This window comes from Miniopterus natalensis, chromosome 13 (assembly GCF_054644295.1).
Source record: "Miniopterus natalensis isolate mMinNat1 chromosome 13, mMinNat1.hap1, whole genome shotgun sequence".
In the NCBI taxonomy this organism is placed as follows: Eukaryota; Metazoa; Chordata; class Mammalia; order Chiroptera; family Miniopteridae; genus Miniopterus; species Miniopterus natalensis.
In genome coordinates this window covers 11689506-11705696 of record NC_142093.1, presented here as the reverse complement: position 1 = coordinate 11705696, position 16191 = coordinate 11689506, and the positions used below count along the sequence as shown (strand labels likewise).

General features: G+C 46.5%; 2 protein-coding genes across 2 annotated transcripts in view; both read left to right on the top strand.

The window, feature by feature from the left end:
• The first annotated feature begins 11145 nt into the window (after positions 1–11145).
• FNDC4 (fibronectin type III domain containing 4) lies at positions 11146–14023 on the top strand. Its single transcript, XM_016210259.2, has 7 exons — positions 11146–11386; positions 11574–11718; positions 11804–11919; positions 12164–12368; positions 12844–12933; positions 13265–13389; positions 13553–14023. Exons 2-7 carry the CDS (start codon positions 11598–11600, stop codon positions 13586–13588), a joined length of 693 nt encoding a protein of 230 aa, XP_016065745.2. The 5' UTR covers positions 11146–11386; positions 11574–11597; the 3' UTR covers positions 13589–14023.
• Positions 14024–16025: 2002 nt separating this feature from the next.
• IFT172 (intraflagellar transport 172) overlaps positions 16026–16191 on the top strand; it is a 28399-nt gene continuing 28233 nt past the window's right edge. The window contains exon 1 of the mRNA XM_016209673.2: positions 16026–16113. Coding sequence (XP_016065159.1) covers positions 16075–16113 — 39 coding nt within the window. The 5' untranslated portion in view covers positions 16026–16074. The remainder of the gene's footprint in view (positions 16114–16191) is intronic.

Sequence of the window (16191 nt, the reverse complement as noted above, 5' to 3'; positions counted from 1 at the left end):
AATTATAACAATAAAAATAAAGAAAAAATATTATAATTATAAAGAATGAGACCTGTCATATTGAGCACACATATATGGCAGGTACTAGTTATATGCCAGCCCAGAGTTCTAAGAAAAGATTCAGACCGGAGGTACAGTTTGGGCTCTTAAAATATATAGGTACAATTTGACAAGAACCTTTTTCTATATGTATATAAAAATGTATTCTTTGTGCCTTAAATATTTACTCACCATTATGAGAGTCTTTCCTGCTATTTTGTATAACTGATATTCATTTATGTTTATTATTTCATTGCATTATATAACCACGCCATAACTTATTTATCCATTATATTGACAAACATTTGGCTTGTTTTCTGTGTTTGGCTATTATAAACAATGCTTACATTCCTATTTCTCCATGGCAGTGTTTCTCAAGATTTAACATACATCAGAATCATCTGGGGGCTTGTAAAACACAGGTTGCTGGACCCTAGAGTTGCCCATTGAGTAACTTTGGAGTGGGCCCAGGAATTTGGTATTTCTAGTAAGTTTCCAGGTGATGCTCATGCTGATGCTGTTGGTACAGGGACCACACTTTGAAGATACCTGCTCTAGGATATCTATCTAGGAGTGGGATCATTAGGTTATAGAGTATATGTAACCTAAAGCTTAGTAGACAGTGCTAAACTATTTTTCCCAAATGGTTATGTTGATACTTCCACCAGTGGTGAATGGGAGGCAGTTCTTGCTCTCATGCCAACATGTGGTATTGTCAGGCTGTTTAACTTTAGCCAATCTGGTATATGTGGCAATGGTATTTCATTGTGGTTCTAACCTAAATTTTTCTGATTACTAATAATTACTAACTTGTGAACATATTTGCATAAGTTAATTGGGGATTTGTCTCTAAATATATTGCTGTATTCTTGCCCTGACCCGTGGTGCTCAGTGGTTAGAACATCAGCCCATGGCTTCAGTTCCTGGTCAAGGGCAATATGTAGGTTGCAGATTCGATCCCCTGCCTGGGTCGGGGCCTGTGTGGGAAGCAACCAATTAATGTGTCTCTCCCACACTGATGTTTCTCTCTCTCTCTCTCTCTCTCTCTCTCTCTCCCCCCCCTACTTCCCTTCCCCTCTCTCTAAAAATCAAGGGACAAACTATTCTCAGGTGAGGATTAAGAATAAATAAATAAAACCAAAATCTGTTCGACTACTTAGCAGTCACCTTCCCACCTAAAAAGATTTAAGTGAGCCTCAGAGAGGTTCTGTTCCCGGAGTTCCTGGGTGCCTCTTAGTTGGGTATCCCTCAGGCACAAGGGGGAGCCAGCTCTCTACTATCAGAGTGACATATCTTAGGCACTGAAGAGCTGGCGTGGGTCTGGGATGAGAGAGGGTGACCTGGATTTGTCAAAACAGGTGGCAGCTGAGGTCCAAAATGCACTCCCCTTAGGCAGAACTGACGACCACTTTTCTTAACCTCTGTAGTACCCTTTTCATGCTACTTGTCACAATCATGTCTCTCACAAGAACAGAGAGCTCCTTGGCAGGTTGTCACTGAGCTTTGTAAAACTAGTGCCAAGCAAAATTCCTGACACACTGAAAGTACTCAGTAAGTGTTTGCTGAGTGACTAGCAGTCGGCGGGATACCTGTTCCTTCTCATGTGCAACCTGGATGTGGACGGAGATGGGAGCAGGCCAAATATCATCTGACAGTGGCTGAGGGAAGGGGAACCCCTGGAGGAGGCTCTCCATGTACTGAGCCTTGGGCTGTCTAGAGGACCACTGTGGAAGAAGTGATAAGGTCAGTGTTGGGCCAGAAGGCCAGGTGAGCAGGAGAAGGGAAGGCTTGGATCCTGAAGACTGGCTGTAGAGGCTGTAGAGAGTTGATCCCTATAGGAAATCCCAAACTCATAATCCCCAAGTATGAAGAAAACTTTGGGTAAAGGGGTTGGTGGTGAGCCTTGACTAGCTAGCTTAAGCTGGAGAATTAATGGCAATTTTCAACCATGTCCCATCAACCCCATAGGCTGGTCATTTTAAATTGAACTCACTCCCTCCGGTTTCCTTCCTAATCATATCCATCCTTCGCACTGCTGTCAAGACTGTTCAACTGCAAACACTGTTCCTAATTTTTCACCACCCTCCCTTCTATCTAGCTCAGCACTGTCCAATAGAAATATAATGAACCACATATATAATTTTAAATTTTCGAGTACTGCATTGAAACAGGTGCAATAAATTTTAATTATTTTATTACACCCAATATATCCAAAATATTATGTCAATATTAAAAATTATCAGTGAGGTATTTTACAATATTTTTATACCATCCCTGTGAAATCCAGTTTGGGTGCTAAATTTGGGTGCTAAATTTTAATGTAAAAGTGACATATGGTTCTACTAAAACAATAAAGTTGCATTTAATGAAAAAATATTACGCCGCTTCAGTTTCAAAATAAAAGTTAAAAGTTGATTCTTCAGTCGCGATAGGCACATTTGGAAAGCACAGGTCTAGCTACATTTGGCAAGCCCAAGTTCCTGGCTGGCCTTCAGTCTTTCACAGTCTCTCTCCTTCCTGCTCCCTCATAATCCCTCACTACTCTGTGAAATGACACTTCACTGTAGTCAGACCTGTGTCCCCACATGTCATGCCTAGTCCCCCTTCTGGGCCTTGGCTAATGTTTTTTCTAATAAGGACATCCTACTGTATTTCACCTGTGCAAGCCACAGCCACCAGGCCCAGCTCAAATACCACCTCTTCCATGAAGACTTCTGTTTTGCTATAGAGCATACAGACCCCACCCTCTTTGAAGTTCTGTTGGACTTTGCGAAGGATCCTGTAGTTTGACACTTAATTGTCCTCTGTTTCAACTACTGGTTTTGTCTCTCCTCCATTGGATACATGGGCCACTCTGGGATGTCAAGGACCAGCTCAAACCCGTCTCTGGCTCCGCCTACCCACCCTGATCCCAGGAACTAGAAGAGTATAAAGCTTTTTTTTTTTTGCCCCCAGTTGGTTGGGTGGTTCTGCTCATTTGAGAAGGTTGCTTTGGGGCCCTGGTGGGTGCTCACTAAATGCTCACTGATTGATTCCTTTTATGTAGGGTTGCCAGATTTAGTGAGTAAAAACACAGGACACCCAGTTGAATAGGAATTTCAGATGAATAATGAAAAAGACAGTGGAAGGATGTCTCAAATATTGCATGGAACGTACACTAAAAAATTATTTTTACTTATCAAATTCAAATTTAACTGGTGTCCTTTATTTTATTTGCTAAATCTAGCAACCTTACTTTTATGACCGTCTGTTGAGCTATTTGCTCAGCATCATTCCTCCTCCACCACCTTGATTTTCTCTGGGGAAACACTGAGTACTGGAGAACATCATTTTGAGTATCTAGAACTAGCTACCCTGGAATTGTTCAGTTACACGAGCCCATCGTTGCCTTTTTGCACTTAAACCAGTATGAACTGGATTTCTATCACATACTTGTAATGGAAAGAATCCTGTCCAATCGATATAATTTCACAAACACACACCCAATGAGTGCACATATACCCTTTAAAGGGGAGGATGAGCCTGGTAGAAAGAGGAGAAGAGGCGAGGGAGAGAAGTCGGCTCTTATCCCCACACATCTCCATACCTCGGCTAAATGCCTTCCGATGGCAGCCTAGGCATTGAAGCCAGGCCCCACCCAGCCCCATCATGTCCTGCCTGCACATGGCCAGAGTCCGCCAGAGGAGTTCGGAGCTGCGAATGCAGAGGTCCAACATGCGATTTTGGTGGATCTTTCCAAGAAGCACATGGGCCCCTGTACTCACTGTATTCAGCATCCACTTGCTGCTTAGTGCATGCTGTAACTTCTAAATAGCGCAGTCACATAGGGGTATCAAAAATTAGAGGACAGCAGAGCAGCAGAGTGAGCAGGACCCTATTATTGGACAGGCATCTAGAGATCAAAATCCAGGGACCAAAAGGCAGGCATAATTTGTTTGACAGCCAGAGTTTAAATGTTAGGACAGTGGTTGTAAACTAGTACTGTCCCAGGCACACCTGATGGCTTCACACATTTGTGTTTTTGACTGATATCTTCTCTGTGGATTTCTATCACATACTTGTAACTTACTGTGGTAGACAGATATCGTCTCTAAGTCCTTTCACAGTAGGGTTTTGCTCTTACCAGAACTTTCCTTTAGCTTCACAGGTACCATACAGGGGAGAAGTCCTGGGATTCATTTCACTAAAACCAAAGGCCCCAGCCTTTCCGTGCGCTGACACATGATTACTGATCAATGTGTGTTTGTCGAAAGCATGTTTGTCGAAAAAATGAATTCGACTTAATCCTTATAACAACCCTATGAAATAGGTTTTCCTATCCCCATTTCTACATATGTAGAAACTAAAGGTCAGAAATAAATTAAGTGGAAAAAGCTCATATGACTCAGAATCCGAAGTTAAGTCCAGGTCTTCTGACTCAGTGATGAGGCCATTTCCTACTCTGCCACATCATCTCCTGTGTGGATGAGACAATGCATGTGAAAGCTCGCTGAAAACTAAAGTGTGTGCAAGCGCATGGTACCGTGAGAGAACTACCACCTGTCCGTGGCCCTCATATCTTGCACTTACAAGATCTATTATCACACTTTGAGGGCAACAGGGGTCCAGTAAAGGAATTGAGAGGATTAATTACGTGTGTGTGTGTGTGTGTGTGTGTGTGTGTGTGTGTGTGTGTGTGTGAACATATATATGTCCATTTTCTTTCTACTGAAAGGACTTAGAGGCAAGGACACACCAGTAGCAGTGAGCATACCTAGCACCTAGGTTTCTAAAAACCTATCTCCAGTAACAACTAGAGCTCCTTGGAAAATGGCTGATTCCAGGGCTGGAGCCAGGGAGAGCACAAGGTGAACCTGGGGCATTTTTGTGCTCCTACATAGGACATGACTGGGTAAACTACTGTACATGCACACATACGCGTAAGTAATAATAAAGAAGAGGTTTGTAAACCGAAGTGGAGTGATTTTCAGGATATCTTGTTGAGCAAAACACAAGGCAGAAAAGAATATAGTATGCTACCCTTTGCATAAGAGAAAAGGGGATTCCCCCCCCCAAAAAAAAAGAAACACAGCAAAGAGGGTTAAATACTAATGTGGATATGATATGTCACAAGGATACAGGGGCTAACTTGAACGAGCTCTCATTCTGAGCCTTAAAATGAATGATGACAGGAATGGATTAAAACGCACTTAACAACAGCAACAAAAATACATCAGTCTGTACCGATACTAAACAAATGCAGATGGGGTGGGGCGGGGGGAGAGAGGTTTTCTTTACAGAAGAATGCCAACTAATAGACGTAGACGGAAGGAGAATAGAAAAATCACCACTTTAAAATGACCAGAGTGATGACTGGTCCAACCAAGGACCATCAGTGGATGCTAAAACCATTGGATGAAAGACTGCTGAGGAACAGAACATGAGGAAGTATAGCAGACATCGTCTTGACCAAATGATCAAGCGTGGATCACCAAGAGGGGACAAACTGCTAGCAGGCGCCCCCTGGTAAAGGCACAGCCTCATCTGTGCAGTGCTGCTGCCAAAAAATTTAACCTGAGTACAGTGAAGAAAGCATCAGGCAAATTCAAGCTGAGGCACATTCTAGATAACGGTTGGTCTAGCCTTCTAAAATGTGACAGTCATGAGCGACGAACAGCCGGGGAACTCATCTAGATTAAAGGGAAATAAAGAGACCCGGTAACTAAATGCAATGTGTTATCCTCGACTGGATCTTGGATCTGGAAAATGATAACATTACAGAGGTAATTGGGGGAATCTGAATACGGTCTGTATATTAGATAATTATATTAGTGTGATAATTATATGTAGGCGAATGCCCTTGTTCATAGGGGCAAAATAACTTGTGGCAAGTGTCATCATATCTCCAATTATCTCTCATATAAGTCAATGGGGAAAGAGAGATGAAGCTGCTGTGGGAAAATGCTAATGACTGGTGAATCTGGGGAAAGCATATGGGTGTTCATCGTCTGATTCTAGCAATTTTTCTGTAGGTTTGAAATTTTTCAAAATGAAAGTGTGGGGGAGTTTACATAAAAAATATTTCTACAACTAAAGATTTATAAGCCCTCATGGAAGCCTCCTTATTTTAAACAATTCCAATACAATTACTTAGAAAGATAAAAACTTGAATCAAGTAAAAGACAAAACCACAAAAAAGATTGATAGATTTGACTACGTAAAAATGTCAGTAAAATGTCTCTACATAGAAAACATTTATAAAAACATAGAAAAAGAACAATAATAAACTGGGGAAAATATGGAACAGTATTTTTTAAAAAGGCTACTGTTCTTGTTATATGCATTCCTTCTTACAAATTAGTAAAAAAAAAAAACTTAAAAAAACCCCAAAAGAATAGATGAATATGTCCAGAAGATATGAAGCAGTACAATTAAAAAAAAAATCAATGGCTAATATGTATCTTTAAGTAGCCAACCTCCATAGTAATTAAATAAATATAAATTAAAACAACAATGACCTGTTTTACACTTTTTTGCTTTGCTTATTAGTGAAGATTAAAAAGAACAATGTTACCCAGTATTTTAAGGGTATAAGCAATTTTACACTTTGTTTATAAACCTCTTTGGAGGTTAATTTGACCATATTTATCAAAAAGCCTTAAAATTTTATATACCCTTTCACCCAGTGATTCCACTTTTGGAGGTTTATCCTTGGGTTTATCCTAAAAAAATAGTCATATGTGTGTATAAGGATGTTCAGTGCAGCATTTTATAAGAGCCATAATATTGAAACTATCTACAATATCTGACAAGTGGGGTTAGAGTAAACAAATTATGGTACATCCATAGCGTGGAATAATACACTTGCATTATAAATAATGAGGTAGATATATTTGTACAGAAAGGTGCTTATAATTTTAAATGAAGATAAACAAGTTAAAAACAGCAGGTCAAGTATGTTTCTATTTTTGTATAAATATATTTACATATGCATAAAAAAGAAGTCTAGAGGAACATTCTCCAAAAATTGTCTAAGTGGTTTTATGGAAAAAGGTGGGTTATGAATTATTTTTTCCTTCTTTTGATTTCTGCATTTTCTAAAGTATTTACAATACAAGTGATTACTATCATAAATACAATTTTCTTTAAAAATACAGTTTTTTAAAAGATCACAGACTAACATTCCCTAACTATATCCCCTATCCTGGGACAATCGGTGACATGTGATAGGTCCATAAAAAACATTCATTGGGTGAATGAATAAAGGAATCTGGCTGAACTCATGGATATGGGTGAAATTTATGTTGTCTGGTAAAATAAACCATGGACTTACAGTGACAAGACCTGGGTTCAAGTCCTGACTCCTGCCTTAGCTGTGTGGACATGATCACAATCCCTGAATATCTCAGTACCAGCTTCCTTATCTAGGAAATAGGAACATTATTCCAGACTACCCTTTCCAGACTGCTCAGGAATGGGTAGAAAGGGCTTCAGTAGGCAGAAAACTAAGAAGTAGACAGACAGGGCATCAAGAGAGTGCTGGAAGGAGGGTGGGCTCAGAGAGTTGATAGGGAGGTAAGTGAGCAGCCTGGAAGCTAGGCTAGAGACCCTGGCAAGGGACGGAGGCCCACAGCAGGATGAGCTCCACTCTGCATGACCTGGACCATGCCCAAATCAAAGACTCTCAGAAGTTTGGTTAACTTTGGTTAACTTAGCAAGGATTTGGCTAAAGTCAAAGGAAGGGCAGGCGACGCTAGGGAGATGTGTCCACAATCCAGAGGAAAAAGGAACAGGAGCGCTCGAGGCCTAGAGGGCCCACTTCAGTTTTGGGAGAGGCTTAGAATGGAAGAATGAAACTGCATCCCATCCCATTTTTATAAAAGTCCAAACGTAAAATTGAAACATATAATCAAGGCATAAAGCAATCCACGATTCTAGCAATCCACACTTTCTACACACAGATGCACAAAGCTGCTTTCAACAGAAACTAGCCCTGGCCGGCTTGGCTCGGAGCATCGTCCTGTACCCCAAAAGGCCACGGGTTCGATTTCTGGTCAGGCCACATACCTAGGTTGTGGGTTCAGTTCCCGGTTGGGGCGAGTAAGAGAGGCAACCCATCGATGTTTCTCTCTCTTTCTCTCCCCCCTTTCCTCTCTCTAAAATCAATAAACATATCCTCAGGTGAGGATTAAAAAATAAAAAACAAAAACTAGAAACTACCCTAGATCATGTAGGTGTTTTATAATTACTGATTCAAGAGAACTGTCTTAAATGGGTGGAAATAACACATTTTAAGATGAAAAAGCAAATGAGAAACTAGGATTTGATCTACAACATTTCAGTTGACACACAACGGCAGGAATTTAGACAAGATGTAACAGAACCTAAAATCAGAAGCCCCCACTGTGTTCCCCTTTCCTGAGTGCCCTGCGCCTCCAAATCACCTCCCTCTTATTCTCTCTCTAAATGGACACTTTGAGCTCAGAGAAGGAAGCACTATATATTAAACCAATAGTGCTTGGGGTGGTTCTGTGGATGAGCTGCCTTGGGAGTGTTAAAAAAAATAGGAAAGTAGATTCTAGCCCTGTGAGTGGGAGCCCTGATGTAGGTTGAGGTAAGGCCCTGAAATATCTATTTTTTGAAAGCATCCCTTGGAGATTCTGATGTACAGCCAGGCTTAGGAAACAGCTAAATAAACCATTGGAGTGAGCCACTTGATAAAGCTGAGGGCTTCCTATCGCTGGAGGCTTTCCAGAGAAGGCTTGTCGATCACTCAAGAGCAGCTTTGTGAATTCAGTGGTGGTCTTGGGGACAGGGATGAGCTGGGTTCCTTCTGAGGTACTTTTTTCAATTCCCAGATTCCAAGCCTGTAGTGCAATTCATACAAAAGTATAAATGAGTCTGAGGTACTCTTAATCCTGATCCTTTTAATGGAGGCCTCTCCTTCACCAAAAATATATCTGCTGCAGTGGATGCTAATTTCAGGCACCGTGACTAAGTGAAATGAAGGATTCCAGACAATATAGGCATGGAGATCTTCCAGCTGTTCCTTAAATCGGTGGCTTCCAGACTTGGCTGATCTTCAGAGTAGTCTGGGAAGCACTATAGAAAGATTTTTGAACACTACTGCAGAACTACCAAAGCTGACTCTTGGGTGAGCATGGTACCCAGAAATGGGTAGTTTTTAAAAAACTGTGTATATTTGGGCAAACTACTGAGGAGGGGAAGAGCAGAAACCCAAGGTGGAAAGAAGTCCTAATGAGAAATGATTCTAGGAATCAGTGCAAAAAGCCAACATGAAGAAGGGTCTCGCCTCCCATTTGCCAGGTTCTGGGACCTCAGTCACAAGTTGAAAGGGTTTTGTGACTGGCGTGGTCCCACACTGCAGACACACTGTCCTGCCTGCCTCTGCAGCCACACAAACCTGTCACACTGCCTCTGCTTCCAGCTGTCAGGGCCTTCCTGAGCCACAGTGATGATAAACCCAAGTACCCTGGCCCCTTTGAGCACCACCCCCTCTGAGCCCTTTCCTGTACCCTTTCCTGGTCTCCAGGCCATCTGATAACCCTGGGGGAGCTTATGGAGTGCCTTTTTATGTGCACCTAGACTTCCCAGCCCCTGCTTTGCCCCTGAAGAGGAAGACCCAACGTTCATTACTCTTGCCCTTAGGTACAATGACCTCATTCTGGATGGCCTAGAGCCTGGAAGTGCAGAACTATACCCAGGCCCAGGCCCAGGGCATCGAGAATCCCTAGGCAAGAGTACTCTGGGACCAGGAATGTATCAGGAAGCCAAAGATCAGGGTCCTCAGGGTCAGCACAGCTCAGAGGGCTGGGGCCATGGCTTGATCACATGCTCAACACACACAGTCATCCAGTCATCTGTGCCCCACTTGCCTTATTTCACTCTCTCAGAAGACAAGAGAAGCTTCAGAGCCCCAGGGGTGTGCACGCTGAACTGGATATTACAGGGGAAAGCGCACAGAAATAGAAATGCTGCAATAAGAATTAGAAACCAAAGTACCTGCCCTCAATACGTTAGCCAACATGTATTTACACTGAACAATGCACTTTTCCCATACAGTATCTTGTTTGCTAAGAGGACACTACTAATACCCTCCTATTTCAGATGATGAAATTGAAGCTCAGAAGTTGTCAGTTGCTGAAGATCACACATATCCAGGTTCTGACTCCAGATCTCATGCTCAGCCAAAGCATGAAAAAAAGTGAGGATTTTATTAGATGTTCAAACTGAATGAAGCAACTAACAAACTGGTGCAAATTAATAACCTTTCATTCACACAGTGTTGTAAGATTTGTAAAGATCGTCCCCCAGCATTGCCTCATTTGAGCCTCACTACAGCCCTGTGACGTTCTGGACTCTGATTTACAGGCGAGAAACCTGAGACTTAGATTAATCAGTTTCCCCAAGACCACATGAATTGAAAAGGTAAGTTGAAAAGGTACAAGACACATACATCGTTGCTCTTTAAATTTCCCCCTAAACACCCAGTGCTCTTAATAATCTCTATCGCAGGCTCTTAACATCCCGTGCACATAGGAGACCCTCCATAAATATTTGCTGAATAAATGAAAGAATGAATAAGAGGCTGAAAGGAGTAAATGTCACATGATGAACGGAGAAAGGACTTAAAAGCTGACGCAATCTACAAGTAGGAGACTGTTGAAAGACTTATCCCGGCCACGCAGGCCCCTCCCGCGCTGCTGGCTAATCCCACCCGGGGAGGGAGGGGACCCCCGCGCCCAGGACCCCGCACGGGCGCCGCTTCCCCTGTCGCCCCAGCCGGCGGGCTCCTGGGACCGCGCGGAGGGATCTGAAGGATTGGGACCGGGGGAGCCGCCAATGGGAGGGTCGTGGGAGGAGCCCCGAGAAGGGGGTCGGCGCGGGAGGTGGGGGGGGGGGGGATGACGGCAGCAGGAAACCCCGCGGAGCCGAGCGGAGCCGAGCGGGGGCCGGTACGTCCCGGCCGGGCTGCGGCGGAGCGCGCGGGGCCAGCGCTGCGGAAGGCGGCGGGCGGCTCGCCGGGACGGTCGCGCCCCGCTGCAGGCGCCCGAGGACACAGCCGCACAGCCTCCGCCGGGGGACCCAGGCCGCGGCCAGGCGGCGCCGGCACCGGGCAGTGCTCGCCGAGCGACTACGCCGCGGGTCCGAGCTCGGGGCCCCAGCAGCCCCGCAACCCGCGCCCGCTACGCCTCCGCTCTCTGCCTGCAGCTCGGCCCCGTGCTACCCGCCTCGACGGGCCCGAGCCGGGATGGGGTAGGGGCAGCACCACCAACTCGGGCGATGGGTCGCCCCCTGGGCACCGAGCAGCCCCCCGAGGCCTAACTGATCGCGAGGACCGGCTGAGGTGGGTTTGGGCCGGGCACAGCCGTGCACTGGGGGCTCCTGGGTGATGCGGGGACGGGAGGGCGTGGGAAAAGGGGGCGCTCTGGTGCTGCTGTGGGCTGTGGGGAGTCCGGGAGAGTTGCTGCCCCCACTTGCGTTCTGGACAGTCCTTGACAGCCCCCCCCCCCCCCAACTCCTGGCATCTCCAGGAGCGCCGCCTGGATGTCAAGCGGATGCCCCAGTGCCTCCCAGCGGACTCAGTGGGGACCATGGCTTCCCTGATGCCCCTCTCCCCTTACCTAAGTCCCACGGTCCTCCTGCTGGTCAGTTGTGACCTGGGCTTTGTGCGAGCAGGTGAGTAAAGGAGATGGGGTGGGGATTAACCAGAGCTAGTCTGTGGATGGAACCTGTTAACCTGTGACCGTACCCACACTCACAGACCGGCCTCCATCTCCTGTGAATGTGACAGTCACTCACCTAAGAGCCAACTCGGCCACTGTGTCCTGGGACGTCCCAGAAGGCAACATCGTCATTGGCTACTCCATTTCCCAGCAAGTATGAATCGCCCTTCTGCTCCCCTAATTTGTGTCCTTGGATCTCTGAATATTCCTTTGATAACCTCCCCCTCCCCCCCAAGCTCCCTCCCAGCGGGGGGGAGAATGTGGGAGCTGGTGTTTCCTGGCTCAAGCTGCCCTTTTCACCCTACTTCCTTGGCTTGGATGTTCAAGAGTGCTGGCTTGAGCCTGTAGCCTGGGACTGGGGTGAGGCTGCCCTTCTCTCCGTCATTGTCTCCCTGAAGCGACAGAATGGCCCTGGACAGCGTGTGATCCGGGAGGTGAACACCACCACCCGAGCCTGTGCCCTCTGGGGCCTGGCTGAAGACAGCGACTACACGGTGCAGGTCAGGAGCATTGGCCTTCGGGGAGAGAGCCCCCCAGGGCCCCGGGTGCACTTTCGAACTCTCAAGGGTTCTGACCGGCTACCTTCAAACAGCTCGAGCCCAGGTAAGGGTCTCAGTTATTCCCCACTCCCTAAAGCTTTGCATTCTCTGGCTTTTTATCTGGACTTTAGCCTCTTGTTTACTTCTCCAAAGCAAGTGACAGTCTAGCTTAGATGAATAGAAGGATGATTTAATTCGTTGTTACTGCCAGGAAAGGAAGGAAAGCATGTTGGCAGGCGATTGAGTATAGACAGGCTGGTAATGAATCTTTTGGAGGAAGGGCTTTTCAGCTTCCTTCTACCCAACCTCAGTTCACAGCCGCTGCAGCCTGCATGAGCAAGTACCTGACCTGTGGCCCTTCTGCTTTTTGACTTCTGACCACCTGTCCATCAACAGCTTCCCAGAGAGGGGCTACCAGGGTCAACGCTGGGATAGGTCTACCCTGACTCTGATCCCCAGCATCTCCATCCTTAACTGTCTGCATAGACATAGCTCTCTAGCTAGTCCCCACACCTGGAGTCTGTCTCCTTCCTTCTCAGGTGACATCACAGTGGAGGGTCTGGATGGAGAGCGACCACTGCAGACAGGGGAAGTGGTCATCATTGTGGTGGTGTTGCTCATGTGGGCTGGTGAGTAAGCAGCTGGACAGGGGACCAGTGATTGAGGGAATAGGGCTCAGTGAAGGTGGGAGGTGGTGAAGGTTGTTGGGAGAAAAGGGGGTGACAGAAATGGAGTGGGAAGATGCTTAGTTGAGAGGAATTAGCAGAAATTTGAAGCGAGGGAGAGGAGGCTGTGGGGAGCCCAGAGAGAAAGATTTAAGAGGGTGGTACTTGTGCATGGGCACTAGGAATTCAAGGATGTTCTTCTCAGATTCTCTATCTGACTGCGGGTATCACTGCCCTTTGAGGCTGTGAGTGGGGAGGCTGGGATCAAGGCTCAGACTGTTTTGTTGTGTTTCAGCTGTAATCGGGCTGTTCTGCCGTCAGTATGATATCATCAAGGACAATGACTCCAACAACAACCCCAAGGAGAAGGGGAAGGGGCCAGAGCAGAGTCCTCAGGGAAGGCCGGTGGGGACAAGACAGGTGATGTGGGGCCAACGAGGGAGGGAAGGGTGATTTTACTTCTAGGAGCAGCCAGGGAAAAGGGAGAAAGCCACGGAAGGGCAGGAAAAGGGAGAATGGAAATTTGGGATGGAGGAGGTACTGCCTTCCTGAAATTAGAGACTCAAGCCATTTTCATTCACAGAAAAAGTCACCGTCCATCAACACCATAGACGTATGAGTGAAGAACCGGAACCAGAAGAGAGATGCACTAACAACCTGGGGATGGGGATGGGGTCAGGGAGAGCCTAAGATGGTGATCTGCCCAAGACTGAAGGATCCCACAGTCTCCCAGAAGATAATGACACTCCCACAATCTCAGGCCTGGTACCCATCCTCTTTCCACTGTGAACAGGGCCAGAAGGTAGGTCTGTGAGGGTCTGTGTCCCTGCACCTGGGGAGTGGGTATCAGATGGGATATGTCTTTCCATCCCCCAGGTCCAGGGGAAAATCACTTGTTCAACCCTATCCCATTAGGTCCCAAATGGAGTCCCCATTTCACCTGTATCAGGACTCAGCATCCCCAGCTGCCCCCACATCTTGCCTCCAGGTCTCAGAGAGGGGTTTCTGTGGGTACTCCCCCTCTCCCAGCAAATAAAAAATGACAGACACTGCACTGCACTACTCCAATGTCTTCCATGGAGCCTCAGGTGCTCCCCCTCTCACTTGGCAGCACCCCCAGCTGCTGGTGATCTCACTCCTCGGACATTTTTCCAATAAAGGTTCTTGGACAAACTGGAGCTGACTGTAAAGTATGCTGAAGACTTTTCCCCGCCTTCTGTCCTCTGACTACAAGGGCCCCTCACACCACCACCAACTTGACAGGAGCAAACTCTCATTTTAAGGTGTTTGCTTTGATTCTCCAGCCTGGACTGGGTGGAGAGGGGCCAGAAAAGGGTAAAGAAAACTAGAGCCCTAGTTCCTTTTGCTTTGTTGGGTGAGAAAGGGGAAAAAGGATATAAATTCTTCCTGCACCAGTGGAAATGAAGGTTATGTCACATAAGAAGGTCAATAGCCTTTTTAACTTCACATCAGCAGCCCAGCTCCTCACCCTTTATTCCTTTGAATCCTCCATCAACCCTGAGCTAATTTTCAGAAAAGGAGTGAACAGAGAGTCTTGGAGAAAACGAAAGAACAGCTACACTAATGGATCCGTTGGTGCCACACGCTCCTCCTGTGTGTTCCTGTTCCTATTCTTCCCAGCCCTTGCTTTCCCTTTTGTCTCTGTCTCTGTCCATTCTGTCAAGGTCAATAATAATTGTAAAGCATAAATGACTTTATGTTCACTTCCTGCCACCATATCCAGAGGAGGATTCTGGAAATAAAACTGAAGTATTCAAACTCCCCTGTCAAAAGAATTATAATTTAGGCTCTGGGGCCTATTTGTTTCCTGTGAAAACAGGGGCAGTCCTCTACTCTTTCCTGAGTTCCAATTGGTTTGTGCCAGTGAAATACCAATTGACATTTGCAACCACAGTGGGGTAAAGGCTTCGGAACCCAGAATCTGTCTGGACATCATATGCTACACTTTCTGGAGGGTTACAGGTCTTCTCAACCTCAGATATTTCCAGAGAAGGCTTATGACTAACTCTGCTTTTCTGAATCTTGATCTCTCTGGTATGTTACAAGAAATTAAAGCAAGAATTCTGAAAGAGACCCTGACCCAAACAAAGCTCAGTAAGTCAATATCTTTTCTACTTAACCAAGCTCTAACCCCAGGTATCACAAGACAATCTTAATTTACAGATGAGCCAGTTTCTGATTTGCTCTCCACCCTGAACCATGAAAGTATCCTGATCTAATCAGCAGTCTTTAATCCACCATTACCCAATTTGGAAGCAGATTACCTGACCTCTCCCTGGCCACTGGTTCCAAAACACTCTTCTCTCAGACTGAGCACGTCATTTCTTGGGATGGGAGTGTCACAGGGTATAGTGTCATGGAGATAGGGAAGTAGGAGTTGAGAAGGAATATAAAGGGTGTTCAAATGGGCCAGCTCTGGGTTGAATCCCAGTTCCATCCTTAACTGACTGTTAGCTTGGGCTAAGGACCCCTCTAATCCTGAGTCTCCTGTTATGTAAAATGGGACTAATAATACTGTCCCCCTTCAAAATGTGGCTTTGGGCTTAAATTGAGATAATGCATGTGCAACACTTTGCACAGTAAACCTGGCAGACGCATACTGAGTATTCCCTGTTAGCTATCATTATTAGCCTGTGATCCCGGGCAAGTCCTAAAACTCATTTCGGTTCAATTCCGTCAACTGGTAAAGGTCTAGAATAGCAACTGCCCTGCTTTCCTTCAAGGCTGCGAGAATTAAAAGAATGCACTCAGCCACGCTTACGTAATCAAAGCTGGAAAGACCTCGATTGCATAGCCCCCGGGTTTGCAGCGGGCTGCGAGCTGGGCTCGCTCTGGAGTTTGCAGGCGGCCGCAGGGTTAGTCAGGGAGAGGGTTCCTCAGGTCCTGCCCTGGCCCCGCCCCCCGTCTCACTGCGCCTGCGCACGTCCCGGTCGCTCCGCCGCGAGCCTACGTGGCGACCTTGCGACTGGCGCAGCGCTCCGGCCGCGCCTGCGTCAGCCGCGCATCTGCGGCTGCGTGACGGGTTGTCCAGGTAACCGCGGGAGTTGTCGCCGTCGGGTGGCATCTGAGAGACAGGTGTTCGTCATGCAGCTGAAGCACCTGAGAACCCTGCTGAGCCCCCAGGTGAGGAGTTGCGCGCCTCGTCCCTCCCCCCGCCCGCCCTCACGTGCCGAGGGAAGTGGGGACTGAAGTGGAATCGTG

What these genes read in the sequence shown, in the direction of transcription:
- FNDC4 (XM_016210259.2), top strand. Translation starts at nt 11,598, where the DNA reads ATGCCCCAGTGCCTCCCAGCGGACTCAGTGGGGACCATGGCTTCCCTG. An exon ending in CCTGGGCTTTGTGCGAGCAG is followed by an intron (nt 11,719 to 11,803) that starts GTGAGTAAAGGA and finishes CCACACTCACAG; the next exon opens with ACCGGCCTCCATCTCCTGTG. An exon ending in TTCAAACAGCTCGAGCCCAG is followed by an intron (nt 12,369 to 12,843) that starts GTAAGGGTCTCA and finishes CTTCCTTCTCAG; the next exon opens with GTGACATCACAGTGGAGGGT.